Here is a 27899-nt window from a genome sequence, read left to right as displayed (position 1 = left end):
GAGCCAAAAAAAGCACTGCAAAAAGAAATAAAAGCAAGAGCAGCAAAGGTGTGAACATGCAGAGATTGTTCAAGCAATTGTTGAGTTCAGGAACTGCATGCAAATCCAAAGAGAATCTGTAGAAAAAGGATGGAAGAATGCCAGTTGATGTTATTTATAATCAAAAAACAATACATTTACACAAAACATTTTCACTTTTTTTGTGCAGAAAATAACCAAACAAAGCAAGCAGCCTCTTTTTTTTTTTTTTTTTTTTTGTGCAAGACTTTGAGCAGAATGTTTTTTAAAAAGGGGCAGAGTATCAAATACAAGTGTACAAATGGGGTGCAGATCACCTTGAGGAATCAGCAAAGCCATAATATCACTTTCCAAAAATTTTAAATGCCTCTAGGGGGAGATTCCTGTAGGACACAAGGAGAAAACTGAAAATCCTGAAGCAAAGTTGGTTCTAGTAAACTGGATCCAACTGGAGCATAAAAGTTAACACCCTTTAAGCAAAAAATCTGGACCACACACTGTCCTGCAGTTAATGAGCAAGGTCTTAATGACATCCTGAAAAAGCAAAGCTTCAAAATAAGTATGTGTTGAAATATGAGCCACTTTAAAAATTAAATTCACGCTTTAGTATGGTTTTAATAAAGTTTAAGTGAAGCAGCAGAACAAGGTTAAAAAATACCATCATAAAAATTACTTTCCCTTAAAAAAAAGAGTACATGGAATACAGTAGTCTCAAAACTGTGTGATTTCACCTGTACTCAGAAGTTCTGGATAACTGATTCGGTCCTGGTCAAACTTAAGTGTTTGAAGCACACTCATTTTTCTCAGGGTAAAATCGTAAATAGTGCCACATTCAACTGTCATTTTGTAAATATGCCATTTAAAAGTGAGTTAAACATATACATATGCCCCACCCAAATATATTACCTTTTTCTCTTTCTGCTTCAGCAATACAGAGATTTTTTTCTACATGAGTACCTTTAGAAGATTCGGCTTTTTAAGAGAAAGTAACCCTTGAGGGGTGCAGCTCTGCAGAACAGGTGCTCCAATTCTCTCTGGGGCTCTGTAGCTCAGGAGCTGCAATGCACTTGCTCTTCACCTATTTATACAGCTTCCCGAGAGGAAATTTCTTGAACGCTGCTCTTTAGAAACAGCCAGGGGAAAATGCTGCTTTTATCGTCCAGACTGGTGTGAGAGCTCACGGCTGCAGCCCTCCAGCTGTGCTGTACGTGTGCTGGAGCAGAACTGTTTTGTCACCATGCCTCCTGAATCTCAGGCAGAGAAAGGGATGGGCTGAAGTTGTCTGCTTCACATCTGAAGTCACATGATCTCTTTCGGCCTTTCTGCTGTGTTGAGGCAATGATTTGCATTTTGGCAGATCAGCACACCGGAAAAAAACAAAAGGCTGTCCAGGTATTTGGTCATCTGATGTGACTGGCATGCTTATGAAAGCCCTTAAGGAAAGAAATACTGCATTTACCACAAGGCATTGTATCTGCATGCTAGTGATATAGGTGTTCTCCAGAGCAGTCATACCGAATCACAGAATATGCCGAGTTGGAAGGGACCCACAAGGGTCATCAAGTCCAGATCCTGGCCCTGTCCAGGACCATCCCAGGACATCCCATCACGTGCCTGAGAGTATTGTCCAAATGCTTCTGAACTCTGTCAGGCTTGGTGCTGTGAGCACTTCCCTGGGGAGCCTGTTCCAGTGCCCAGCCACTCTCTGGGTAAAGAACCTCTCTCTAATATCCAGCCTCCTCTGAGACAACTTCAGGCCATTCGCTCGGGTCCTGTCACTGGTCACCAGAGAACAGATCAGTGCCTGCCCCTTCTCTTCCCCTCACAAGGAAGTTGTAACTGCAATGAGGTCTCCCCTCAGTCTCATCTTCTCCAGGCAGAACAGACCAAGTGCCCTCAGCCACTCCTCATATGGTTTCCCCTCCAGGCCCTTCACCATCTTCGTTGCCTTCCTTTGGACACCCTCTAATGGCTTAATATCTTTTCTATGTTGTGGTGCCCAAAACTGCCCACAATATTCAAGGTGAGGCTGCCCCAGCGCAGAGCAGAGCAGGACAATCCTCTCCCTTGACCAGCCGGCGATGCTTTGCTAATGTCTCTGCAGGACACGGCTGTCCCTCCTGGCTGACAGGGCACTGCTGACTCAGATTCAACTTGCCATAGACCAGAACCCCCAGGTTCCTTTCCGTAGCACTTCTTTCCAGCATGTCATTCCCCAGTCTGTACATATATCCAGAATCGTCCCAACCCAGCTGCAGGATCCAGATAATAGGATAAGTATGAAGCACTCAAATACTGTGTTCAGAAGCACTGCACTAATGCCTGTACACTTAATTTCTTCATGTGCATGCACATTTCTCACCATAAATGCGTGACTGGAACTCTGTGGACTCAGTTCATGTTTTGGTTCGTCTGCTCCTTGTGTGATTACTGGGAAGGGACTGGGCAAGCCAAGAATGCTGCAACCTTGCTCCCCTGTGCAGTCAGGAAGATGTGGTCCTGTGTGCTCTGACATCAAACCCTGACCCAGCTTCTCTCCATGCTGATCCCTGACTCTGTCACTGCACAAGTGCCCAGGAAGGGGCAAAGCCATCACATCCAGGGTGATTTGTTACTGCCCACTGCTAACACAACAGCCCCTGAGCAATCTGCTCCACCTGGCAGTGTATCCATAGCATGGGGACACTGCAATTTTGGATGCATAGCCCACCAAACCACTCAAAATTAGGAGGTGGTAGTAGAGCCTGATATTGTACTTGACCAGTACAGTCTTGGGCCCAGTCCTCAGCATCACTCACCCTCATCAGGCCACCTTGCCCCAGAGCTTTCCTGCCACCCCACTCCAAAAGCCAGGGAGGGGCTGCTTTCTGTAGTGCAGCGATGGAACAGAGCACAGCAGCCACTCCTGTGGGGCCAGGGAGGGGGCCTGCAAATTCAGAGGACCAAAAATTATAAAGCATGCTGTGGTGGGAGAAATCTCCACGTGAATGGGCACTAGGTGGAGATCACTGTGCCTCTGGTTCTGAACCCCCTCCAGGTAATAGAGTCCCACCAGGACTGGATAGGGAAGGAGAGGGAACAAAATATTTCTGAGAATGGAGGAAAACAAAGCAAGCTCTTCACACTCCTACTCCTGCCCCAAAAGGTCTAAAAATACCATAATACAGTATTTTCAGGAAACTTTTGCTATTAGTCTGCTAACAGTTCTGGTTTGACATCAACAACCACTGTAAAGGACAGAATGATAAAATTTTTTTGAGACAGGCCTTTATTAAGGTGCAAAATATATCTAAAATGTCAAACCAGCAAAGCAGAAGGCATACGATTGACTGAGCTAGTCCTTTAAGGTTCTGGACTCCCAGACACAACCTTCCACTTTCAAAACTGTTCTTCTCCTTTGAGACAAGACAGTAAATGGAAAGCACATCAAGCGCAATAATTCTGCATGGCCCAGAAGAGTTTTGATATTTGTTTTTCTGGCAGGATGCATTTTCCCTGATCAGAGTTACAGTAGCTAATCATTTATGTATGATCAGGCCGTTCTGCCAAAATGCATGCAAGCAAAAATACATCACAACCTCTTTCCACTGCACTCTTGGGATACACATTATCTATAAACATTTACTGTACCTGATAAATTCATCTATATTGTCATTTACTGAGATCTCTGCATAATGAGAGGATACAAGGTTTGCTCCAATGGCCAACAAATCCATCAGAAACATTTCATCCAAGATCAGTGGGAGAGGGATCGAACCCTTAGCAGTTAGGTTCTGTAGGACACAAAATCTCCACTGCATATTTTCTTTTGTTACTCATGGAAGTCCCTCGTCTTCTATGTCAGTGATCTGACGTGACCAAGCAACCTGATAAAGAGTCAGTCTTGCTGGACTGAGCCACCTACCTCTCCAGTTACCTATGGGGATCACAGTAACATGCAAATTGAGCAAACACAAATGTGCTTTCCAAATTAACCTTTCCTGTTCAAGTCCAAAGAGATACCAAACAACACCATTTTCCTTTCTGCAAAGGCAAAGAGAACATACCAGTCCCACCAACAAGGTCACACATACTGCTGCTTTTTTGCTCAGCAGTCATGTGTCACATGCACATTTAATATGCTGAAAAGAGTTTTAGCATAAACAGCTGTAACACAGAGTAGGCCAAAAAATTCTGACAATATGTGGTTGATCAGTCTAGCACGACAAAGAAAAATCTGGTGATGTAGCTGGTGTAGAAACTGGGACATCCCTTTACAGGCAGCCCTTCGTGATGTAATGGCATACATTCAGTTTTCCAAATACTTTAGAAACCTTGACCTCCTGAGCAAGCCTCCATGTAGGCAGTCCTCATACATAATTCAAATTCTGCTTCAGGCTTATTTCTCAGAAGCACCCACTACAAAGTGATGTAACTGATATTTTTCAGAAAGACTGAAGATAATCCTAGTTGAAGTGAACGTGCTCCCTCTAAGCTGTGACCGTGATTTCCCCTCCTCTTGCCCTACCAAGCTCAAAGGTGTATTTTTATGTGACCCAACAAAGTATTTTAAAGTAGTAGTCAGGGGACAAGTCCCTGACTAAGAGACTTTGATGTCCGGTCACAAACAAAAAGCAAAGAAAAAGAAAAAATGAAGAAAGAAATAAATATCCAGAACAATTTTAAACTCTGTCTCAGTCAGTAACATGACAGAAATCTGTGCTCACACATTAGAAGGAGTAGGTTAATTTGCGTGAACAGAAAAAGAAATGTCCCCCCACTGACAATTCTGGATGAGAAGCTGAAAAAAAAAGACATCAAAATTAGCATCCTTGGCAAAAAGCACACAAAATCAGAAATGTAAAAGAAAGGCAGTGGTAGGGCCTCAAAGCTCCTGAAGGCCAAGAAACCAGACCAGAACACTATGAAAGCATCAGGATACCTTCTGTAAAAAAATAAGAACAGTTTTTTTTTAAAAAGGAAAAATTCCCAAATTATCAGATGAATGCAGATTATTCTGGAAAGCAGTGACTAATGACCTAATTTGGACAACTCTACCTCCCTCACCTTAGCTTCAACCTCCACTTGAACTGATAGAAATCATAGCTATCTACAGCACTCAGGTTCTGACAGATCTTAGTAAAGAAACATAAAAAAAAAGAAATGGGCATAAGAATTGCCTGACAACAGCTTGATCTGGATTTTGTTGGTTTGGTGAACCATAAGCTGCACAGACAATGCAAACCTTACATTCCTGATGCCTCGAGCCAACCAGATTGTCTCTCCCAGAAGGCACATTTTGGGTTAAATCAGGCTCTCTAGGTAAGGGGGGTACACAGATTTGACACATACACTAATGATCAGTATGTAAAAGGATTTAAAAAAAAAAAAAAAGAAGTTTTATGAAAGACTGGATACTACCAACTACTATGTGAAACCATCACATACTTGGTAAGGGGTCAGCAAGTCTATGGAAATAATTTTCTTCACCTTTATTTTCATCTTATCCTTCTTAAACTGCTTCTAATGACAAAAGGACAATCTTTTCTACTTTGTTACTGTAAATAAATCTGCTGTTTCAGCAAAATGTTATTAATTTCAGTAGTCAAGCCAACCATATTTAGCCACAAACAACACACTGTTTTGCTTTTGGGCCCCACGTTTCTGAGAAATCACAAACTTACCTTTTATATTCCAAATTCTGTTTGTAACTTTTAACCACGGCCCTGTAAACATTGTATAGGTAACTTAATTTTTGCTCCTACAAGCCCCTCACTCCCTTTGGGATGTGAGGTGAGGTTCACTGTGGTGAGGATTGTGGTAATGCAAATAGTGCAAAACTCCAGGTAGAACGTAACAGATGAAGGCAGGCAATTACTGTGGGGTGTAACGGATGGCAGAAGGGTTCCTGGGCGAATGGATACCTGATGCGGATGGGCACCCGAACAGGATGCGATCCCGAAGCAGTTCCCAGCACACACCGGCCTCGACGCGGCCCTCAGGGCGCTGGGCGAGCGCGGGGCGCCCCCTGCCGGCAGCGGGGCCACACGGGGGGAAATCCCTCCGTCTTCCCCAGGGGAAATTGTGAAAGCCAAATCGTCCCGCTTTCACGCCTCCTTTTAGGAACACTGTGCCCGAGGGGGTCGAACGTCTCTCTTGCAAATCAATTAGGGCACCGCGCAACAGCTTCCTCCAGGGCGTCGCTCACACAAACGCCAGGCTCTGCCTTCTCTCTCAGTGCGTTATTCCTTTTAAACGGCCGCCTGTACCGAGAAAATCACCCACACCTTCCTCCCCCGCTGGAAAGAGCTGGAACACCTCGCAGAAAAAGCAGCGAGGCGCCTTCCCACGACTGGCGTACACGAAATCCCCCGGAGCAGCGGGGGTGCTGCAGCTCCTCTCGCGGAGCTCAGCCCGCCTCTCCCACACCTGGGCCAACTTGATGTGACACACTAGCCCAGCGACCTCTGTGCTCCGCTTCTCTGGGAGGACAGCTCAGCCGGGCGAATCCCGGGAGCAGCAGGATGCGCAGGAAGGCTTGCCAGCCCTTTCCTAAGCGGGGTTGGAGCCAATGACGTGGGGAGCACACGGTCTGAAGGCAAAGAATGCATTCGCTACCGCATGTATGGAATAAGTGCAGGGGAAAGGATTGCCCACAGCACCGGCCTAAGGCTGTAACGCGGCCCTCGCCCCCCAGGCTCGTTACCTGCCCCCGCGGGTCGTGTTCGGTGGGGCAGAGCGGGGCCCGCGGCTGCCCCAGCACGCAGGGGCACAGAAGCCTTACCTGGAGCTACTGAGGTGCTTTAGGCCCTTCACTGCCCCTCTGTAGCTATGTGAGGGGCATGAAACGCATTAGGGTAATTTTTGATTACTAGAACTGCTTTTAATCAACCAGCGAATAGAAACAACATAAGAGTCTTCCCTGCTCACCGAGGGAAGGAAGCACGGCCGGCGTCTCGTCGATAGGGGCAGTGCCGCGGCCGTTAACGCGTGTGGCGGTTCCATAGTGTAGTGGTTATCACGTCTGCTTTACACGCAGAAGGTCCTGGGTTCGAGCCCCAGTGGAACCAGCGCCAAATCGTTATTTTTGTCTCTTGGCTCACCGCGAGTTTTCATAATTTCCTTCGAAGCGAGGGGGGAGGATCGGTTTAGCTGTTTCCTCCTGGAGACGAGCAATCTCATGAGCACTCAAAGAAAGCGCGGGTCCTGCCTGCGGTAGGAGGCGGAGCAGTGCGTTTCGACGGGAGCAGAAAAGCCCCCTAAGTGGGAAACCCTCTCCCTCAGGAGCCTTTCCACAGGCTTAAACCTCGAGAGAGGAGCGTTTCCGATCCCCAGATTACCATAGTCCCCTGGGTGGGTAACCAAGGAGACCACAGACACCAGAGGGAACCACGGCGGAAGGGGGAGAAGCAGCAGCCTGTGCCTCCTCCGGGGCAGGGACAAGGGCAGCGGTGGAGTCTGCAGCCCGCTGCATCCTCAAGGAGAGGCTCACCGGGACAGACTGGAGCGTGGGGCCTTTAACCTCTGTGCTTGGAGAAGAGTCTTAGCGCTTTAGGGGAAAGGCGGGCGCTTTTCACAGCACACAGCTAGCAAGGACAGTTAACTCCAACCTGGTTTTCCCCGGTACTCTGTGTACCGGTTTTATTAATTAGGAAAGAAAGAGCCATCTCAGCTTGCCTCGGAGCAGTTTAACTTTTAAATTATAACATGTTGTGTCATTTTGCACGTGCAAGCCTTTAAGAAAGGGTATCCTCTGGGCATGGATGCTGGCACAGCATCTGTCTGTGTGTGGGAGCCCTAATGAGTGCTGGGGCTCAGGCATCTCTGCAGGAGGAGGACAAGGAGAGTCCCTGAGCACTGCTGACCTGGAGTTAGCTCTTGAGTATCTCTGAAGGTGCAGAGTGGGAGGGTGTGATTTACCTATCTTTAAAGACAAAAATTGGCTTAACTTACCTTAATCAGAGTCTTATTAAGAAACTTCCTTTAATCATCATATATTAAGAAAACTATTAACCTTTGTTAGTGCTTGCTCTTAGTAAAGAAACACTCTGAGGCATGGGCAAGCTGCAGTTACAGATTGCAGACCAATGCAGGGATACCTGGGCGAGGAAACAAAAGCTCCTTTGGGTAGAAAACACCCGTACTTCACAAAGTGAGACTTAGCATACTAAGCTCATAACATTAAACACCATAACAATACTAAGGGCCTGTGTATGCCACAACCTGAAAGTGCAGATGTACTGAAGTCTGGCTTTCCTCTGATTATTTTGCTTAGCAGCATATGTGCAGCTCACAGGAGGTGAAGCCAAAGCAGTGTGTTCTACCTCTTGGGTAAACTGTTTTCTACAGACTGGCTGCTTCCAGGATACAAGCTCAAAGGTGAGTCAGGCTTAGCTAGACTTCTCCTACTGTAGGATATGCAAGCCTCTGGTGTAGGTACTTTCCATCTAATAAGGATGGTGATCCCATGGTGCTTACCCTGCCATTGACAGCCACAGCACCCCCCAAGTGTGTGTCAGAGTGAGTGGGCCTAGTACTGGTGGTCAGCACAAATAACTATCTGCATTGTGTTTTCTTACATTTAGGAAAAGGGCCCCTTTTCAGAAGAGGACTCAAGCTCACTCTTCAGACTTGTAGAAAGAATATTTTATTCTAAGAGTCAGATTCTAAGTGTGTGTAGACCAGAGTAGCTCCATCCGTTTTGAGAGGATCCAGCTCCCCATGGTTTGACTCGAGCTCTAAAAGTGCTGGCAGTCTCACTTTCTCCACACATCAGTATCCTGCTTCTGAGAGATGTCCGTGGTTCGCACATACATGTATAAATGTGTATTTTGTGCGTTCCCAAACTGCAATAAAACAAAAGTGTGCCAGTCACACATTCCTGCTGAGACATTGCGTGCCGTGTGTGTTCAGCTTCCAGACACACGAATCGATGCGTGCCTCTCTGATTTAGCTGTCTGGCACTCTGACTTTGGGAGAAACATGAAATTGCTACGTGGAGTTGCACTTCTCTCTCACGCACCAGTACTTTTGCCTCGTGCTTCCCCTCTGAGGCCACACACACACGGTGCCAGTCAGACTAAAAGCATCTCAGGGGTGCAGGGTGATCTTTGTGTTGTTTCCCACAGTCTGGAGGAAGAAAACACACCAAGATTTCTGAGGGCTAAGAAAACATACCAGAATGTTGTAAGGCCAATGTGACATGAGCTAGATTTGGAGAAGATGCATGGCCAGAAGAGCAAACCTGCCCAGGTAGTTCCTGCCCCTGTTTTACACAGCAGTGGGGATGTCACCAAACTGTCATAATGTGGGCCATTTGTAGTAGTCTCAGTTTTGTTCTGTAATCAATGCCAGACTAATTTTTATTCTTTCTAAAATTTTATTTTTTTTAAAAAGGGCAACTGAAGCCCTTTCTGGTGCTGTATTGTGTACTGGCTTTTAAATGTTTTCTGTCTTCCGTACCTGAAAATATTTCTATGTTTTCTAAGAATTAACTACATTATTCATTCAGCAATGTTGTCTGCAGTGGCACTGTGGTTTCGCTCTTTGTGGTTATTAAAATGAAGGACCATCAACACCATTAGACACAAAGGGCCTGAACTGTGTGCTATTTATACAGGGACTTTAATTTTAAGGTTCTTCTAATCTTCATGTGAACCAGTTTGATTTTTTGAATGCTACAGACATTTTTAAACAAAGGCTGGCTTTCTTTCTTTGTAGAGGGAATTTTATAACTGGCCAGCCACCAGTCTTAAAGAGAGTCCCTTTGGATGAAATGTCCTTTGATAAGAGCTGTGCTATTTCTGAACACGTTCCCTGAGCTATTGTGCACTTCTTACAAAAAATCAAAACCTATTTGAAGCGTGGGGTTGACCATAAACCAAACTGATTATAAATTGCTTGGGGTGATGGAAGAGAATTTGGCTTTTCTCTTTTAAAACATGGTAGGTGATTTCTCTCTGTGTGGGCAGCTCTGTTTCCCTGTGACCCGTGCTTAGGAGACCATAAGGTGAGAGGCTGAAGTCCTGGTCTGTTTTTTTTAAGAGATATATGGATGAAGGTATTTAGGGATTTTTAAGCTGGGATTTTCAAACACATGGGATTTAGATACCAACTGCTCATCCTGGTAGGGAGGGAATAGATATCTGAGTGTCTTCAGCAGCTCTAGAAATCGCTGTCTCTGTGGCAAACCATTTTAGCCTGGACAAAAAAAAAGAAGGAGAGACACTCTTGTCTGGATACTGTAGAGCCTGGAGTAAGATGCTGCACTGTGGCAGATGCCCAGAGGCTGCCCTGGTACCCTCAGTGAGGCTCATGTTTCTTTATCCCCTGGCTGGACCTTCTGGTGGGTCACACTGCCCTGAGAAGGGGTGTTGCATATGAACATAAGATGTCTGACCAAAAATCAGGAGCAGTCCCTTGCCCTTAGAAATATGACCGCCTTCTTGGTGCCGGGGACAAGCTGCCCTTCTTGCTTATGCTGCCATGCATTGATTTTTCCTCAGTATTTGGGGTGAGCTGGCCCAGGTCCATGAAGCAGAATGGCTGTGCAGGGGTCTGCCTGTGATGACCTACCTCTGCATGTAGATAAAGTGGGGAAAGTGTTGGGTTGAGAAGGTTAAACTCCTTGAACTGAGCAAAGCAGTGAAGCCCCTTGGCAGGAGACTTGTTCTATCCATGTCACATGCCCCAGTGAGGCCGGGATGGTACTGGTGCTGGAGGTGTAACTGCAGTGGGATGTTGTACCTGACAACCCATTCACAGGGCATGCCAAATTTGTGACTATCTGAAGAGAAGTGAGATGAATCCTGCCCAGGGGACTGTTTCTGAAAAGTCAGCATCGTTGTCTGCACAGCATTTTTTGAATGGATGTAGACCAGAAGACTAGAGACACGATTAGCTTAACTCTGCAGCAGCCTACGTGATCTGTGTGGTGCTTTAATCTATTCCCAGTGCATACAATCTGTGATCTTTTGAAACAAAGCAAGCTGCTTCTGAAACAATTGCTTTCAAAAGCCTCCATTAAAAATTCACTGCTAATTGCACATAATTAGCAGAGATTGGAGGAATGTGTGTAAGATCCACTGGAATCCCTATGAGTCTTTTATCTTGAACATTTCAATCATTTTAAAATCAAACTTATTACTCTCTTGAATGTAAGCCTGTTGAGAGGATACTATAGGTAAAACTGTTAGCAAAGGCAGGTGTACATTTTTGGTTTGAGTTTTTTAGAACCTAGCAAGTAAACAACTGAAAAGTGTTATTTTTGTTTGGTATACTAATTGCAATTTTCAGCCCCACACAATTAGGTGACTGGAAGAGCAATAAGGCCAGAGCAAATTTCAACACACAGCTATTATTGAGAAAGACACTGATAGTGTAGAGGTAAAGAACTGGGGTGGAAGACAGTGAATAGCTGTTATATACAATATATACTACCTATCTTTTATAAGCATTAGTCATCTGCTTTTCTGTAGGGGGTATATGTGGTTTCTACATAGGTATATCCTTGTTTATTTGGACATATGTCTACATACCCATTCAGATTCACGCTCAGAGCGTCAGTATCTCAATACCTGTTACCTTCCAAAAACTGTTGCAGATGACACATCCTCTAGGATGGACCTTGATGTAATAATTGTGTGGTTGGCTTGACGGTGCTTGAGAAAATCATGAGAATGGGGGAGAGTAAGGTGCTTAGGCAACGCTTAAGTTAATCTCATGCCTTCCCATCAAGCCAAGCAGTACACTAAGGAGCTATTCACAACAGAGGAAGGGAAAGATGCAGTTCAAGATGGGAAGCGTCCTGCTGCCTCTTCTTTTCTGGTACAAAGGTACGCACTTTGCCTCCTGAGAGGCGCTTTCAGATATGTCTCTTTGTGTTTCTTGTTTCATCCGTGCTTTCTTCTGCCAGGGGCTATGGGGTTTAGAGCAAGCTCTCTTTACATTCTCATGGAAGCATAATAATTCGGGGAAAGGCAAAATGTGGAGGGGATATGTAATTTATGTACATGAGTGAGCAGTGTTCTTACAGCTCTATGAATATTCAGTAGCAAAACTCTGTTTCACAAAATAATTGCAGTATAAAAAAAATTGCCATATAATTTGTCAAAATATGAATTTGCAAAGAAAATTGTAGTGCAGCTGAGCCAGTGTGTAAATAATAATGCTGATTTGAAAAATGAGGTACAGTATAACATGAAAGACTGGTCCTTCATTAATCAGAACTCTTGATTAATCAAAAGCTAATCATTTTCTCTAGCAGCAAGAGATTGCTGATGAAGACTGGCTTTTTTTTTAAAGGCCCTTTCAGGTATTGTGGCCTGGGAGAGACTTCCAAAGGCACTTTCAGAACAAGATGCAATCATAAGTCAAGAAAATGGGAAAGATATTTATGAATTTTGAGGCTTTATCAAATTTACTTTTCAGAAAGGCAGCAATGAAAGGAGGTAAACAGGAACTAGAAGAAGCCAGAAAATTCAGGGTCACAGTCTCCTTCCATTTTAATTAACCCAGCAGTAGAGAACAAGGACATAATTTTCTGGGTTTTGTTTAAATTTCTGGCTTAATCGAAGCCAGTGGCAAAGCTGCTATTTTCTTAAACAAGGCTGAGGTTTGCTCTTGGTAAGTGCTCGGCAGTATCTACCAACATTAATGTGTGAATCAAGTCTGATCTGTCAGAGTGAGAAGAAGATTAATCAGACAGTCCAGCTTTTCCCTTAGGTATGTTGAATTCTCATTGTTTTGATTTGTCTAATTCCTTTCTATCTTTCTGCGTTTCCACTTAATACTTTGATCTACCAATTTTCATGGGTAGGAAAGTAAATGTTCCTCAACTAGCCATGCCTTCATTTCATCCTGTTATGTTTGGCTGTACCCCACTCTGTCTAATTAATAGGTCTGCCTTTTAATCTTACAGCAAATATTTGTATGTTCTCCTCATACCTTATCTCTTCTTTCTCCTTTGTTTCACTTGGGAAGGTTACTGGTGCATAAGCCTCTTGGAAGACTGTTTTTATCCAGACTCCAGCATTTTTTTCCCTATGGGTGGCATAAGTGCAATTAGTCCTTGGAATGAGTTCATACCTTACTCTGAATCCCAGACACAGCTTGCTTTTAATAGACACCTACACATCAGGATATTTTTGGAGAGCCTGCAGTGAAAAATAACTTGCAGGATCACTTTCCAGGCATCACTCCTTTGATATTTATTTTCTTAATTTACTATGTTACTTAATTTACTGTTTTTCTTTGCTTCATGGCCTAAGTGTCCTCCTCTGGATAAAAAGGGAGCAGTGACCCTTTGTTCAGGTCCCCCTCACACTCCTGCCTTTCTCTCTCCCCACGAAGGTTCCGCTAGGTCAGTCCTCCGAGCTACGTGCACTGATGCCATGATAAGCTGCTTAGCTTATTTTCTCTGGCAGAGCAAGTGGCTTAGAGGAGCACCCCCAGCCCCCGCGCCCTGGCTGGGCTTGTGTTCGCCGGGGACGCCGCAGCAGCAGGGGCGGCAGCAGCAGCATCAGCAGCATATGGTGCAGCAGGCGGGCTCCTGCCACGAGAGCCGCAGCAGCTGCTGGGCCCCCTCCATATGGCGAGGGGGAGCACCCCGAGCCCCGGATTGACATGAATGTGCTTTTAGCACATTGAATGTGACATGCCTGCACCGCGTTGCTCCATCCGTGCTCGCTACACGTTGAGGAATAAGCTCATCTTTAAGAGAGTGGATTTCTTTTTCCTCCTCTGTGGGTGTGTGGTTTTTGTTTTTGTTTTTGGGTTTTTTTTGTACCTTTGGGGAACAAACAAAACAAAACAAAACAAACACACAACCCAAAATCAAAAGCAAAATTAAAGGCTCAAACGCGCCTTTGGATCATGGTAAATAACATCTTTAGTGCTGCCCTTTGGCATAATTAATGCATCTAGTGAAATTACTAAGCAGGCAATGTTCTGCGTAGCTCTAAGCAGGAAGGAGCAAACGTCAGCAAGATCAGAAATTGGCAAAAGTTTTCAAAGGAACATTTCAGGAAAAAAAGATAGTTGTTTCATCTCTTAAGAAGAAAAGGGGAAGAGGTTGATTTTTTTTTTCCAAATTATTTAATATTTTTCCAAATATTTTCACAACATAAGAAAAATTAGTGGAAACAATTTGGAAACAGCGGGCATAAAACAGAAATTAATATGAATTAAATAGATATAATTGTCATTATTTTAACATGCTTTTTATTGCTTTCAAATAGCTAGTAAATATTAAATGACACACAAAACAAATGAATGAATGAAAATGGAAACTAAATAAAAATCATTCAATTAAAGAAAAGTGGAACGGAAATTAAAATAATAAAACCATGAAAAATCCCTGCAAAATGAAGGAGGAAAAGAACAGCTGACTTAAAGCCTGAGAGAAAAGCTTAACACAAAGTGTGTGAGACCATCTCCCCTCTGCAGGCTGACACTGGTGCTGCTCCTCTTGCCCTCATTTTCTGGCTCTGACCGTGCCTGCCGGTGATCAGCAGAGGTCAGTCCTCGCGGGCTGATGTGTGCCGGGGTGTTGATGCCTTCCTGGGGCCAGAATATCATCTGTGGGGGAAACAGGATGGGCATTTTGGCCGATGTGGCTTTAGGTGGTCGTAGTCCCTGGATGGGTACCCAGCCTGACTCCCAGTGTTTCTTGGTGGACGCAGATCTGCATATGCCCCGGGGGTCTCTGCCTGCCGGCATGGCTCCCAAGGACCATTTAAAGCCCATGGTTTTTAGTAATAAAGGTCCTGTTTGCACAACACGAGGTCCCGTTGAGGCTGTTTAGCACAACCATGGAAAAAGCCCTGGGGGAAAATCAACAAAAGCAATCACCAGGCAACTGGACAGGGGGGCTACTCTTGCCAAGGGGACCTGGGGACCTGCCACAGCTGCAGCAGGGGTCCCTGGGGCCCTTGCCTCTGGCGCATTTGGGAAAACATCGCAGATACGGCAGCTTCCCTAAATGCACCTTGTTACCAAGGCTCGTGCAACCTGATGTGAGTCACCTCACTTGCCTGGCACGACTTTCAGGGCTAGGATGTAAAAATAGCCTAGGTTAATAATATAGCAACCCACAAACTAGCACCCAATGGGCACAGACCACCAAATGCTTTTTTCAGTGTCTCAACCCTCTATGTTGCTTCCCAGGCTGTGTTACCTAACTCTGCTTCCTGCTGATGCCTAATGTGGTGTGCAGGGAAAAGAGGGCTTTACAATGGTGTGCTTTTCAGACAGCATGATAAAAACGGTGCCATTCAGTCCAGCTATACCTTTTGTCTCTGTGACATCTTTGCTGGGGGTCCAGTCATAATTTTCTCGGCTTTGAGCTGTTTTCCCTTGCCCTGCCCCATGACCCACAGGTGCAGAAGGGAAGCAGGTGACTATGCAGCAGGAGCCACAGTGCACAGAAAGCACTGCTGCATCATGGACTGCTCTCCCCCAGGAGGAGAGAAAATAATTTTACTCATCTCTCTGAGCTTTGTTAAACTGAGATGTTGCTTGCAGAGATGAGAGACAACACAAACTATTTTCCAGCTGAAGCTTCTAGGACACCTAAATCATAAAGTAAATAAATAATTAAACTTTTCCACATACTTTTCCTGCAATGATCAAGTTTATGTGAACTTATTCCAGTAAGTTGAGGTGACTGACATTTATTCTGTGTTATATTTTATTTATCTGTTTACATATTTTATTATGTGCTTTCTCATGCTTGTACATTTGTCATTAATTCTAGACACACTGAAAGATGACTTGGTATTGTGGCTTTATGAATATGATTTCTCAGAGTTACCATATCAAAATGTGCTTAGCCTTTTGCGCTATTACTTCTGTCCACACTTATCTTCCTCCTTTCTTACTCCTGCTTAACCCCATTCTTAAGGATTACAAATTTTTCTGAGACACACAGTTACCTGTTCCTGCCCTTAAAATGCCAGCAGCTGAGTTTCCTTGTTATTGATTGCCCCTTCCTTTTCCCAGCCAGCCCTAATTTGTGGCTGCTGTTTTATCCCACTTCCACCTCAGGAAACCTGTGTCCTTCCCATCTTGGCATCCCAGGACTACCTCTGCCATCTCTTTTCTTTCTCCCACAAACCTGGACCAGTCTCTGGAGTATCTCTCCCCTCCATCCTGCTCAGCATCAGAGTGGGGCCATTGCAGGGCCTGGGCTCCAGCCCAGCCTCACCAGGAGAGATGCTCTGGCGCAAAATCGTCCTCTGGTTCTTGCCCCAGCCCTGGTCCGTATATCCCGACCCATCAGGTGGCATTTGTGCATGACAGCGTGCTGGACAAACCACACTGCAGGGTAGGATGAAGGGACGGGAAGGTTGCATGCCTTTTCTCCCTGCCTCCCACAAACACAGGTTATAGTTTATTTCACTGAACGGATGGTTTGCTAAATGTCCTGAGGGGGGCTGTAAATAGTGCTTTTTGCTTTTTAATGTTTTGGGGCTTTTTTCAGTGTTGTGATTTTAAAACAACAGCCCCTGGCGGCTGTGCAGGACTTATGACTCTCCCACGAATTGCAGCAATTCGTTCTGTCTGACCTACAATTACCAATTATCTTTGTAACCTTCCTTGAAGGCAAACACGCTCACTATAAAAGCATGCTGGCCATCACTTTTTTTTTAGGCTATTGGCAGCCAGCTTTCCTCTTCATTTCCTTTGTAGGACAGGGCCCGTCACAGCTGTAAACACACCAATATATCAATTACTGTTTTCTGGCCAACTGCAGGCAAGGGCATCTTTCCTTTCCTTTTCTTTCCCAGCGCCAGGGGTTATCAGACCACACTGCCCAGGCAGGATGTTTGGCCATCTACTGCTGCACTTATTCCAAACCAAGCCAAGCCTGCCACTCCCCTGTGCCATGGTTGGACAGCTGAGCCACTTGTGGGAGCAAGCCACTTGTGGGAGCAATTAACCCCTTCTGACTCAAAAACACAAAGCTGAGCTCCTGTTTGAGATACTTAAATCGGTGAGTTATGCAGTGAGGGGTGGCAGTCCCCAGCCCAGAGGGAACAGAGGGGCAGCACGCCGGCACCTGTGTCCTGGCACTGCCTTTGCACCACTGCGTATTGTGGGACTGACCCAATAAAACACTGCCTTGACAAAAGGCCTTTTGTGCTTGAAATTTACACCCTTGCTTGATTTGCAGTGGTGTCCCTTGGCAGATGAGGCTGAAAACCCTAGAAGCCACTCTTGTCGCTCAGGAGCCGGCATCACTGGCTGAGTGCAGCCATCACTGGCTGCGTGTAACAAACCAAGCAATGCTGGGGTGACCTGTGAGGAGGATTTATTTCTGGTGGTTGAATTGGTGCAATCATACACCCACCCACCTGAAAACTGTTCCTTTTTTTCCTGTTGTTTCACTCCCAGATGTTGAATTTCCAGCTCCATGTGTCAATGACATATCAAATTTTGATCCTGGCTCTCTAAGGGAGGCACTCAGGAGGCCTATGGAAGGGCTCAGCATGGTCCCACAGCAATACCCTACCTCAGTCCTGGTAACCAACATCCGCTTTCCCCACCACAGGCACATAGTGCACAAGAGTAGGTTTCACCACAATACAGTCTTCCTCATGGAACATAATTTTCTTAGGTTAATGGCTGGACTTGATGATCTTAGAGGTCTTTTCCAACCTCTTTGTCAGGCCAAAGTGCATTAAACCACCGTAAGGAAAACCGATAACGACACACAGAAGTTTTTGCACAAAAATCAGTGTTCTAAAGATGAAAATAAAGAAGTTAAGAAACATATAGCAAGCACATATCTCTAAATGAAACTTGAGTGCCTGCAGAAGTGCCTTGAAGTCAAGCCTGCAGCTCTGTGAGCTCAGACAATTGCTGGGCAATGGGTACACATGACTCCCCTGTGCTGGCTGGGGAGTCAGGCTCCCAGATTTCAGGGTAAGGAAGCTGTCCTTGCAGCTGGTGCTCCTGGAGCAGGAGCACTGGCTAGAGGGGCAGGAGACACCTGCTGGCCTGGCTCTCATGGCCCTGGTGTCAGTGCCACTCCAGAATTGGCATCAAACAGAGCACCAAGCAGGCAGGAGAGGCACTACGTTGCTTTTAGTGGCAGAGATGGTACACTTTTGATAAGTGATAAAGTCCTCGTGTGTACTGAATTGGCAAACAGCATTACTTTAAACCACCTTTATGCTGATTTAAGTCAAATTCCTTTGCCCTGTGAGGAACAGCACAGAGGTGGCCTCGGGCTTGCACCTCTGCCTTGGTTTTCTCATTGCACGGTGGAGTGACAGGGTTTGACTGGGTAACACCTGTGCTGGGAAAGGTGCAGTGCAGTGTTGTGAGTGGCCCTCAGCCTACACTTTACAAGAGGCCAGATCTGGAGATGTGCAGCCACGTTTTCCTCCTGAGCTTGTTGGGGTCTGGGTGCCTCCTGCCTCCCTCTTGGGTCTGACTAAAAGCCACATCTTTTTATCGCAGACCAATGTTTACTTCTGCCAGGGCCAGTGCCTTGGGTTAATGTTGTAAGTTCCTGATGCCAGAAATGCTGCCCTGGGACACTGAAGCACAGGAAACCATCTCTGTGTTAGAGAAAGGAATTTTTTAAAATGTCTTTATCATTTTGTTGTTGGCTGACTTTATTTCAGACTCTTGATACATTTAGGCTCAGTGTTACACCCAAGGAGCACTTGCATTTCAGTAATAAACAGAGCTTTGTATAGAGTTTATATTTCAGATGATTATAATTGCTCTGTGTTTGTGAGTCTTTTGAGAGGAAACATGCTATAGAAATGTGAGATGTAAATTCCTAGCATTAGCTGGGGCTTCCTAGGCTCAGCAAAGTGACAGTGTATGAATGAATAAATCATAACTAGAATTCAGTGAATAATTCAGAGTCTAATTCATTTGGTGAAAAGACCTCTTTTCGTATTCACAAAACCTCTGGAGATGGCAGGTTTGTCATGGCTTCTGTATGCAAGTTTTACCTGCTTAATAGCTTGTTTCCTTGGTGGCTTGTAGATTTCCTACTGGCTTTGAAAAAGTGATGTTTGACATTTGACTTGTGTTGATGAGTTATCAGCAGTCATGGGACTATATTTTTTTAAAATTATTATCATAGATGTCTGGGAACTATCCTGCCAGTCCAAATGCTGTTAACACAGTCTGCTTTGGACTTCACTGTGAAGCAAGGAGAGCCTTTCCAGTAAGGAAAGTGATCATAAAAAAGCTATTGCTTAGTAAGAGGCAAGAGAGAAAACAGGTCAGATGTTACAGAAATAGTGTCTCTTCCTCTACAACCACAACAGCTGGTTTTCCCTAAGAAAGAAAAAAAAAGGGTGTCCTGTCTTTCAGATGGATTAGGAAGACCTATTTACATTACATTTTTCTCCATCCTGTCCAGAGTGAGTGGTCTCATACCAAGCACCTTGTAGGTCCCATCTCCTCCAAAGGCACTTACCACTTGCAGTAGTGCTAAGGATGGGATTTCACCCTTGGAGTTTATCAACTTACACATTTTAAGGAGAAATGTGACAGGGACTGTAGAGCAGAAAGGCAGAAAAAAATGGATATGGGCAAACTTAGCTGTAAAGCAGAGGCCAAGTTGGCTGGCATGAGTTTCTCCTCAGGGTGATTCAGGTGTGTCTGAACAGAAAGAGGAGATGCCAAGGGCACGGAGGAGTAGCACAGACATGGACACAGGCAGTGCCCTGCTCCTGCCTATATTCTCTTACTTTCCCCTGGCAATCAGCTTGGGGAAAATGTGGTAGATTCATCAGTCCTTCCTTTATTGATTTGTACCTACCTCAGGAGGAAATAGTATTTCCTAACATTTGCTCGCAGCACCTTTGTTTCTAATCTCTCTCTCTCTCTTCTCTCCACACCCACTGCCCAGCTGCAATGGCCCTCTCCCCAGGAGAGGTAAGTGTCTCCGACTAGTTTGGCTGCCAGGTAAATGCTGGGGCTCCAACACTGCCTGGCTCTGGTGCCTTGGGCCAGAAGTAGGGGTGGCACCTGGCTCTCCAAGCCCAGGGACATGCTCTGACCTCTGAATCCAAGGGATCCAAGTCACCCCATGTTTCATGCTAGACTGGCATGAGGGTCTCAGAAAAGGTGCAGGAGGCTGGGCGGGCATGAGCACCTGTCTAAAGTTCAGAACTCAGATTTAGCTTTGTGTCACTGTTGTTGATGACTATGTTGATTTATTGCTGGTTTTTTACCTTCCCTTTAGGATGAGAGACTGGAGCTGTGGCACAGCAAGGCTTGCAAATGTGATTGCCAAGGAGGACCTAACTCGGTGTGGTCCAGTGGGACTAACAGCTTGGAGTGCATGCCAGGTAATGGCGCAGTGTGCTTTTAACTGTATTTGCCTGGTGATCTCCAGCAACTTCCCCTTCTGCACTCACCATTGCAGAGGATGCATGTTTTGGCAGTACCTGTTCCAAATCCAGCTGCTATGAGGCTGGGGGAGCTGCACTGGTGTGAGGTGAGGGGGGGACCCTGCCCCGTCAGGCAGAGGCAGCCGCCATTCCTGGGCCTCGGGAGGTCACCGAGGGTGGCCCATGCTGGTGAGTGCTCCCTACTGGCACCTATGCCTGGCATGCCAGCCTGGTCCTACTGCATATTTTCTTACTGTTTAACCTTAGCAGTGTACAATTCTCCATTTGAAGTCTTGCTACAGCCTGGTAGCACCCTGCTGTTGTTTGCACCAAGCAATCATAGAATCACAACATGGTTTGGATTGGAAGGGACCATTGAAAGACCATCTAATTCCAATACCTCCCCTCTCCCATCCCCTTTATGGATAGCGACATCTTCCACTAGACCAGGTTGCTCAAAGCTCCATCCAACCTGGACTTGAACACTTCCAGGGATGGGGCATCCACAGCTTTTCTGGACAACCTGTTCCAGTGGATCATCATCTGCACAGTAAAAAAGTTTTTCTTTATGTCCAATCTAAACCCACACTCTTCCTGTTCAAAACCCCTTGCCCTTTGAGAGGCAAGGGAAGGGAAGGAGATGTGGCAGGTTTGGTTGATCTGTCCATGGCAGATAGGCGAGGAGCAGGGCTGGGTTTCCAGCCTGGCCAGGTGTGATGGGTGCACTCACACATTAGCGTTATGCAGCTGAGTAATGAAGGCGTCTTCCTTGACTGATGAAGGCCTTTCTCCTGAATGATGAATACTGCCACTGTAACTCTGCTCTCCCCAGGCAGGGACTTTACACTGCCCTTGCCCAGTCCAGCCCAGCCAACATGGTATGGCCTGGTGTCCCTGCTGCCTGGCAATGGTTTGCAGGCAGCCTCTGGCATGGCCAATGGGAGCAGCTGCTTCCCAAACACCACTCAAGTCTCCTCTGGATTAGCTGTGATGGTGTTAAATGGTTTGGCTGATTTTGGCCGAGCAGGCACCAGGCATCTGTTTTGGTGGGTCCCTGTGCGCGGCACAAACGGACTCAGCAGAAGGTGACCTGCTAATTCCATTATGGTTGTGTGCTCTGCGGATTAGTGTTGCTAAAAGTGAGGCTGGGTGGTGTTTGAGATAAGCATAACGAATAGTAAACACAAGGGGCCACCCCAGCCCGGCCACCTCTTGCACAAGGGGAGCAAGGCTTTTAACGTGGTGGAAAAGCATGATGTTTCCATGCCTGGAGGAAGGCGGGACAGTGGCTATATGTTTTCATGGGAAAAACCATGTTAATGAGGTACTGACTGCGCAAGATATGTTAATGAGATATTGATGCATACAGTATTGACCTCGTGGAGCTTGCTAATGAGACATCGACCGCGTGGCCGCAGTGCTGGGGAGTTGCACTGGTCCATGCTGGGGAGGCCACGGTCATGCTGGGTTCTGGGCCCCCACTGAGGCGTCCCACGTGTGGGTCATTTTTAACACGAGGCGCCACGCTCGTTAGTCAGGCACAGCTAAGGCGAGAAAATGTCCTACCCACAAGGGAAGCTGCACAGTTCTTTGCTTGCTCCTTTACTGCTGAGACCCATGAAAAAAACTATGCTAAACTGGAGAAAGGGACAGAGTTACCTTTGGGGGCTCCACAGGCTGCAGAATTAGAAAATGCTGCCCATGATATAAATGTTTGCCTAGATGATCCCTATGTGACCCCTGTGAGCACCTTCATTCTGCTTATCTTGATATGAAGTGATAACCTGATTGTATAAAAAATGATCATAACCAAAAACCCTACAACTAGGTCCAGTTAGCATGCAGGTTCTCAGCTTCACCAAAGTCCTGCATTCCAGAGCACTGTGTGGTGACCCACCACAGAAAGATTTAATGACAAATGAGTATTTCTTTCTCCAGTAGTTTTGCAGCCAGCAGGAGTCATGTTGAATTTCACACTGTTGCCAAAGACAGCTCTGGGGACAGGATTGGTAGCCTGAGGTCAAAAACTCAGATGGAGATCCCTGAGCCTTCAGCAGGATCAAGAACTACACCTCACTGGCACCAGACCACCTGCAGGTTTTCTGCAAGGCAAGACCATCTCCAGACACAAAGATGGTCCCCATTAGCAGAGAATGCAGAACACCTGAGGGTGCTTGTGAAGCAAGCTTGATGATCAGAGCTTGCTCAGAAATTTTGCCATACAAGTAGAGCCATAAATCAAGACAGTGAATGGAGGGGCAGAAGGAGGCAAAGCCCAGCAACAAAAGCAGTGTCTGACATTTCTCAAGGACCAGGCAGAGGCTGACAGCCTGAATCCAAGTTGATAGATCCAGTTTGGCTCTTCTTCCACATGCCTTTCAAGAAGGAGATTCAGACTGCAACATCTGAATAAAGCCTTTCCCCCCAAAATGTGGCAGGTAGAACAGGTTTAGTAAGTTTGAGAGAAAAAGAAGAGTTAGAAATTAAAACAAGAATTAGAAATGAAGACTCTATGGCCCCTGTGCAGGTTGTGGTCTGGGAATAAGAGCATCCTAGTCAGAGAGGAGAGGGAGCAGTGAAACCACAGGAGATGTTGACAACATGTGTGCAAACCCCCACAGGAAACAGCCACTCATGTCACTTAAGGTGTTTTTTCCCCCTTTTCTGCAGAGTGTCCCTACCACAAGCCCCTGGGTTTTGAGTCTGGCTCTGTCACCCCAGACCAGATAAGCTGCTCCAACCCTGAGCAGTACACGGGCTGGTACTCCTCCTGGACAGCAAACAAGGCCCGCCTCAATGGCCAAGGCTTTGGGTGAGTTCCAAAATGCCTCTCCGAGGGGCCCTATGGGCAGTGGGTGTGGGGTGCTGGGCAACCCTAGTGGTGTTGGGGCAGGAGAGTCTGCCTGGAAGGGCAGCAGTAGTGGACATGGCAGGGCTGGTGATGTCCCCCAGGTGTGCGTGGCTCTCCAAGTACCAGGACACTGCACAGTGGCTGCAGATCGACCTGAAGGAGGTGAAGGTGATTTCAGGGATCCTCACCCAAGGGCGCTGTGATGCTGATGAGTGGATGACCAAGTACAGCATTCAGTTCCGCACCGACGAAAACCTCAACTGGGTTTACTACAAGGACCAGACCGGGAACAATCGGGTCAGTGCAATTTGCTCTTCGGCCACTGGTGGAGGGGTGGCACGTTTGGTGACATGAAGACATCATTTCTCAGTGGGAGGTGCCCCAAAGTGGGGGTCCTGTGGCAGCAGCAGGGTGGATGGGTCTCAGTGCTCACTCCACGTCTGGGGGCAGCACAGAGAGGGGCCATTTCCTCTGTGGTGAAAGTGAGTCCCATGCTGACCAGGGCAAAATAAATTTTTTGGGTTTTCTAATGATGATAGTGGAGTCCAGATTAGGCTCAGGGGTATTAGTTGGCATTGCAGAGGAGGGAGAACCTTCATGACAAAACCCCTTTCTCGGCTGCGGCCATACAACCCCAGCCCTGCTTGGGCACTGAGGAATGGAGGCCCCTTTTGCTGTAAGCCCAGGGCTAGTGCACAGTGACAATACAGAAAACCCCCTGAGACAAGATCTGTAACTAGTTATGTCACAGCTCGCTGAACCATTCTCACACTGCACTTTTTACTGGCTGATTTGAAGCGAAAAGTTGCACTGGGGAGATCTTACAGTGATGCCTGTGCAGCCCAGCTGGGCTGGGGGATGCCACAGCTGCTGCCTCCTAGGCATCCTCAGTGTCTATCTGTGGGGATGGCCCTGTCCTAGCATGGGAGGCTCTGGTGGCTTTGCCGAAGTACTGGTTCCTGCAGCCTTGGGGAGATGCTGTGCTGGGCTTTCCCCAAAAAACAGGTCATGGCAGCAGGAGATGTGACATGCTGGCCAAGCAATGGGGAAAGGACGCTCAGATACATTTTTTGTCTATATTGGCATATGAGAGAGCCCAGCTTATGAACTGGAAAGAGCCAAATTTTACCATGCTCACCCCAAACATGTGGTGCCTTGCTGCTGGAAGGTGAGGGAGAATGAGGTGAGATTAAGTCTGGCCTAACCAGAAGAAGTGCAGAAACAATGGGAGAAAGTGACTTACTCAGAAAACCGAATCAGCGTGACAAAAATGATCCGGCTATTTTTGATGTCTTTTGTTTTGAGGTGGAGGGGAAGGAACCTCCTCCTCCTCAGTTCTGCACAGGCACCCCAGACTCATGGGACAGAATTTCCAGCCCCCTAACCATCTACCCACACCTCTCTTCACAGGTTTTCTATGGCAACTCGGACCGCTCCTCCTCAGTGCAGAACCTACTGCGGCCGCCCATCGTGGCCCGCTACATCCGCCTCATCCCGCTGGGCTGGCACGTGCGCATCGCCATCCGCATGGAGCTCCTGGAGTGCCTGGGCAGGTGTGGCTGAGGTGCTGTGTCCTGAGGTGGATGTGGGGGTGTCTGCCCTGCCTCGCCACCACCACGGCTGCAGCCACGGTCCTGCAGTGTAAATGCCCAGGCGGGAAAAGGGAAGGGCTGTCTTGAATAAAACATGGCTCCACACCATGCCTGGTCATACAGCTGATGGGTGTTTGTGGGCACACATTGGGAAAGGCGGGAAGGATCAGGGCTTTGATCCTATGAGATGTGGTGCTTCTGGCCCTGGGTGTAAGGTTGGGGAAATCATCATCACAGCATGCTGTGAAGGCCAGAGTAAATGCAGATAGAGTCCAAAGACAGGGCTTGGGTTCTGCTCAGGAGGGCAGGTCTATGCCCGATTATTTGTCCTGGAGCCCAGCCATCCCCCATTGCCCCACCAGGACCAGGGAGGGTTCTTGTAGGACAGACATGTCACCCTGTTTTTCCTCATGCCAATCTCTGCCAACACTGAAACAAGGTTGGGCCAGATCTGGCCTGTCCTCAGTATGACGGCTCCCACCTGGATCTCACGCTCTCAAACCACCTCATGTCCTCTTGTATCAGCAACCCTCCGGCCTGAGCAGCTGTGCCTGGTTTTGGGACATGAAGATATCATTTCTCAAGACATCAGTGCCTTGAGAACCAGATGGCCAAACCTGTATCCTGTCTGGTTTTGCAATGACACATCTCAGGAACTCCAGGGCGCTTTGCTCCCTGTGCATGTTTGGGCACAGACATAGGGGCTGCGTCTTATTAACTGCTTGAACTCCATGGCTTGATTGCCAGTGGGTGTTTAGCATCTGAGGAATATGGGGTATCTGGAGGCTCTGATGATCAACCTATGTCCCTGGGGGTGACAACCTGTTTACTAGGACTCATGTCCCTGCCCAGCACAGAAGCTCAACACAACCTAGATGTGAACTGCAGCCCCACAGCTCCCATGCGGGAGGGTTGTAGGAAGCTCTGGAGTGACAGCTTTGGTTTGCCTTCCCACGCACCTGTAGCATAAACCTGGCAGGCATCAGAGGCCTTTTCCCTATTTTCTAACAACCTGTACTGTCTCAGCAAAGAGAGGAGTCATGAAGACAACTGCACTGAGGCAGGCCATCTGACTCTCCTTATCCCTATGGGCAGAGAGGTGAATGCTCGTTGTGCAGGGTAGGAGTTGAGATGTGACTAAAACCAAATGAGATGTGACTAAAACCATGAGAAAAGCCTTTGGATGGCTGTGCAATCCATCACATTCATTTGTGAGAGCAGATGTATCTGCCTTGTTTTTTCCTGTATATAGACACAAATAATATCTGTCAGGAAAATAAGGTCTTCTGGTGAGTCTGAAAGCTGCTCCATTAAACAGTAAGAACTCTACAGAGATGTAGAAAAGACTAATTCCCATCTGCCAAGATGATTGCTATGATACACCATTATTCCCTAGCTTCACCCCAATCCCCCTTTTGTGGATAGGAATTTTGCTTATCCACAAATTGGTCTAGGGACACATTTTCCTAGTAAGAAGTCACTGCGTGGTTCTCTAATGCTCTGGTAAGCTTGAGGCAGGTCCTTCATGCAGCCAAGCTGTGGGACCACCATGGTATATCAGCCTCCCCAGGGACACTGACGTACAGCAGCAGGGAGACAAGGGCTCTCCACCAGCTGTCATAGCTCTTGTGTTAACAGCACCAATACTGAGAGCTGAAGTGTTTCTGGACCCTGGACATCATGTTAATACACAGCTGTGTCTGCCCTAAAGGCAGCACAGGCAGCTCTGCTCCATGTCCTGGTGGATGGTGACAGGGAGAAGGAGGATTGGTGTTGCTGTTCTACTGCATGACTGAGGCGCAAGGGGTGGGGATAGAGGGGTGAAAGGATGGACTGGGCACCAGCTGGTGAATATTTATATCACCCCAAGCAGTTAAGTTTGATTGTAGCTAGTCAAAGCCTTGTCTGTGACTCGACTCTGAAGAGCTCCTACGCACAGTCCAGAGTTTTTCAAGTTGTCTGATTTTGGAAATTCACCTTATGGCAAGGTGCAGGAGTACCTGTGAAATTTGGAAGAGCTCGCAGGCTTAATGCACAACCTGAATGGACGGACCACACACCATCATATACCAAGGAACCTCACCACATTATGTACCTTCACATGACCGATCCTGCATACAGGATACAATAAAACCTTAGAGGAAGAAAGTACTGTCTAGGTAGAAAGGACCTGGGCTATCATTCTTCCAGCCTCCCACTTCAAAGAAATCACTAGATCTTTTTTCTAGACTGAAATGTATGGCGATAAATAAGGTGGAACTAACTGGCATAACAGTGCATTTCACAGTTCATTTGCTTCTTCCCTTGCCCTGTCCTTTGCTTGCAGTTCACTTTTCCAAGCTCTCATGGGGAAGAGACCTACTTCTGGTTTTCAACTAAATGGTTCCTGCTAAAGCTGAAGTTTCTGTTCTGATCCTTGCTGTGCAGCTCACTTGCTAATTGACCTCTGGAAATTCACTTAACCTCTGCCTCTTATATAAAAAGAAGGGTGCTGAAAGGCTTAATTAATTAAGTGGTCCTAAAGTGCTTTTAGAATTGCATTTGACTTCCACCTCTGCATAAATTCAGGATGTTGGAGCAAGTGTGAATGAGGGCATTATGAAAGTGGGACAGTACCAGCCACAGTAAAATTACATAAATACACAAGCTTTCTCACGTAAACATAGAATCACAGAATGGTTTAGGTTGGAAGGAAGCTTAAAGATCATCTAGCTCCAATCTCCCTGCCATGGGCAGGGACGCCTTTCCCTCGACCAGGTTTCTCAGAGCTCCACCCAGTCTGGCCTTGAACACTTTTAGGGGTAACCTGTTCTAGTGCCTCACCACCCTCATGGTAAAGAATTTCTTCCTAATATCTAATCCAAACTTAACCTCCTTCAGCTTAAGGCCTTTTCCCCTTGTCCTATCACTACATGCCCTTGTGAAAAGTACCTCTTCAGCTCTTTTGTAACCCACTTATTTTTTGTAACTGGAAGGTGCTGTAAGTGCCAGCCCTGTGATCATATTAGTGGCTCTCCTCTAGACTTGCTCCAGCAAGTCCACATCTTTCTTGTGCTGGGGGCCTGTGATGGTTTGGACTTGGCTCCCTGCCAAATG

The 27899-nt window shown here is 46.6% G+C and overlaps 2 protein-coding genes and 1 non-coding gene across 3 annotated transcripts in view; 2 read left to right on the top strand and 1 right to left on the bottom strand.

Moving 5' to 3' along the window:
* Window positions 1-7035, bottom strand: part of PPEF1 (protein phosphatase with EF-hand domain 1) — a 45754-nt gene extending 38719 nt beyond the window's left edge. Inside the window, exon 1 of the mRNA XM_027903599.1 lies at window positions 6928-7035. The gene's annotated coding sequence lies outside the window, so the exon portion shown is untranslated. The remainder of the gene's footprint in view (window positions 1-6927) is intronic.
* Window positions 6995-7067, top strand: TRNAV-UAC. Its single transcript has one exon. It is a non-coding gene; the product is annotated as a tRNA-Val (tRNA).
* A 4667-nt stretch (window positions 7068-11734) lies between these two features.
* RS1 (retinoschisin 1) lies at window positions 11735-24774 on the top strand. The gene is made up of 6 exons (XM_027903618.1): window positions 11735-11831; window positions 19877-19902; window positions 20213-20318; window positions 23031-23172; window positions 23313-23508; window positions 24622-24774. The coding sequence occupies exons 1-6, from the start codon at window positions 11780-11782 to the stop codon at window positions 24772-24774; spliced, it is 675 nt and encodes a 224-aa protein (XP_027759419.1). The 5' UTR covers window positions 11735-11779.
* Window positions 24775-27899: the final 3125 nt, after the last annotated feature.

Source organism: Empidonax traillii, unplaced genomic scaffold (genome assembly GCF_003031625.1).
Source record: "Empidonax traillii isolate 1590-97213 ecotype Southwest subspecies unplaced genomic scaffold, ASM303162v1 scaffold985:size400688, whole genome shotgun sequence".
NCBI classification, from domain to species: domain Eukaryota; kingdom Metazoa; phylum Chordata; class Aves; order Passeriformes; family Tyrannidae; genus Empidonax; species Empidonax traillii.
This window is presented reverse-complemented; position numbering and strand designations above follow the sequence as displayed.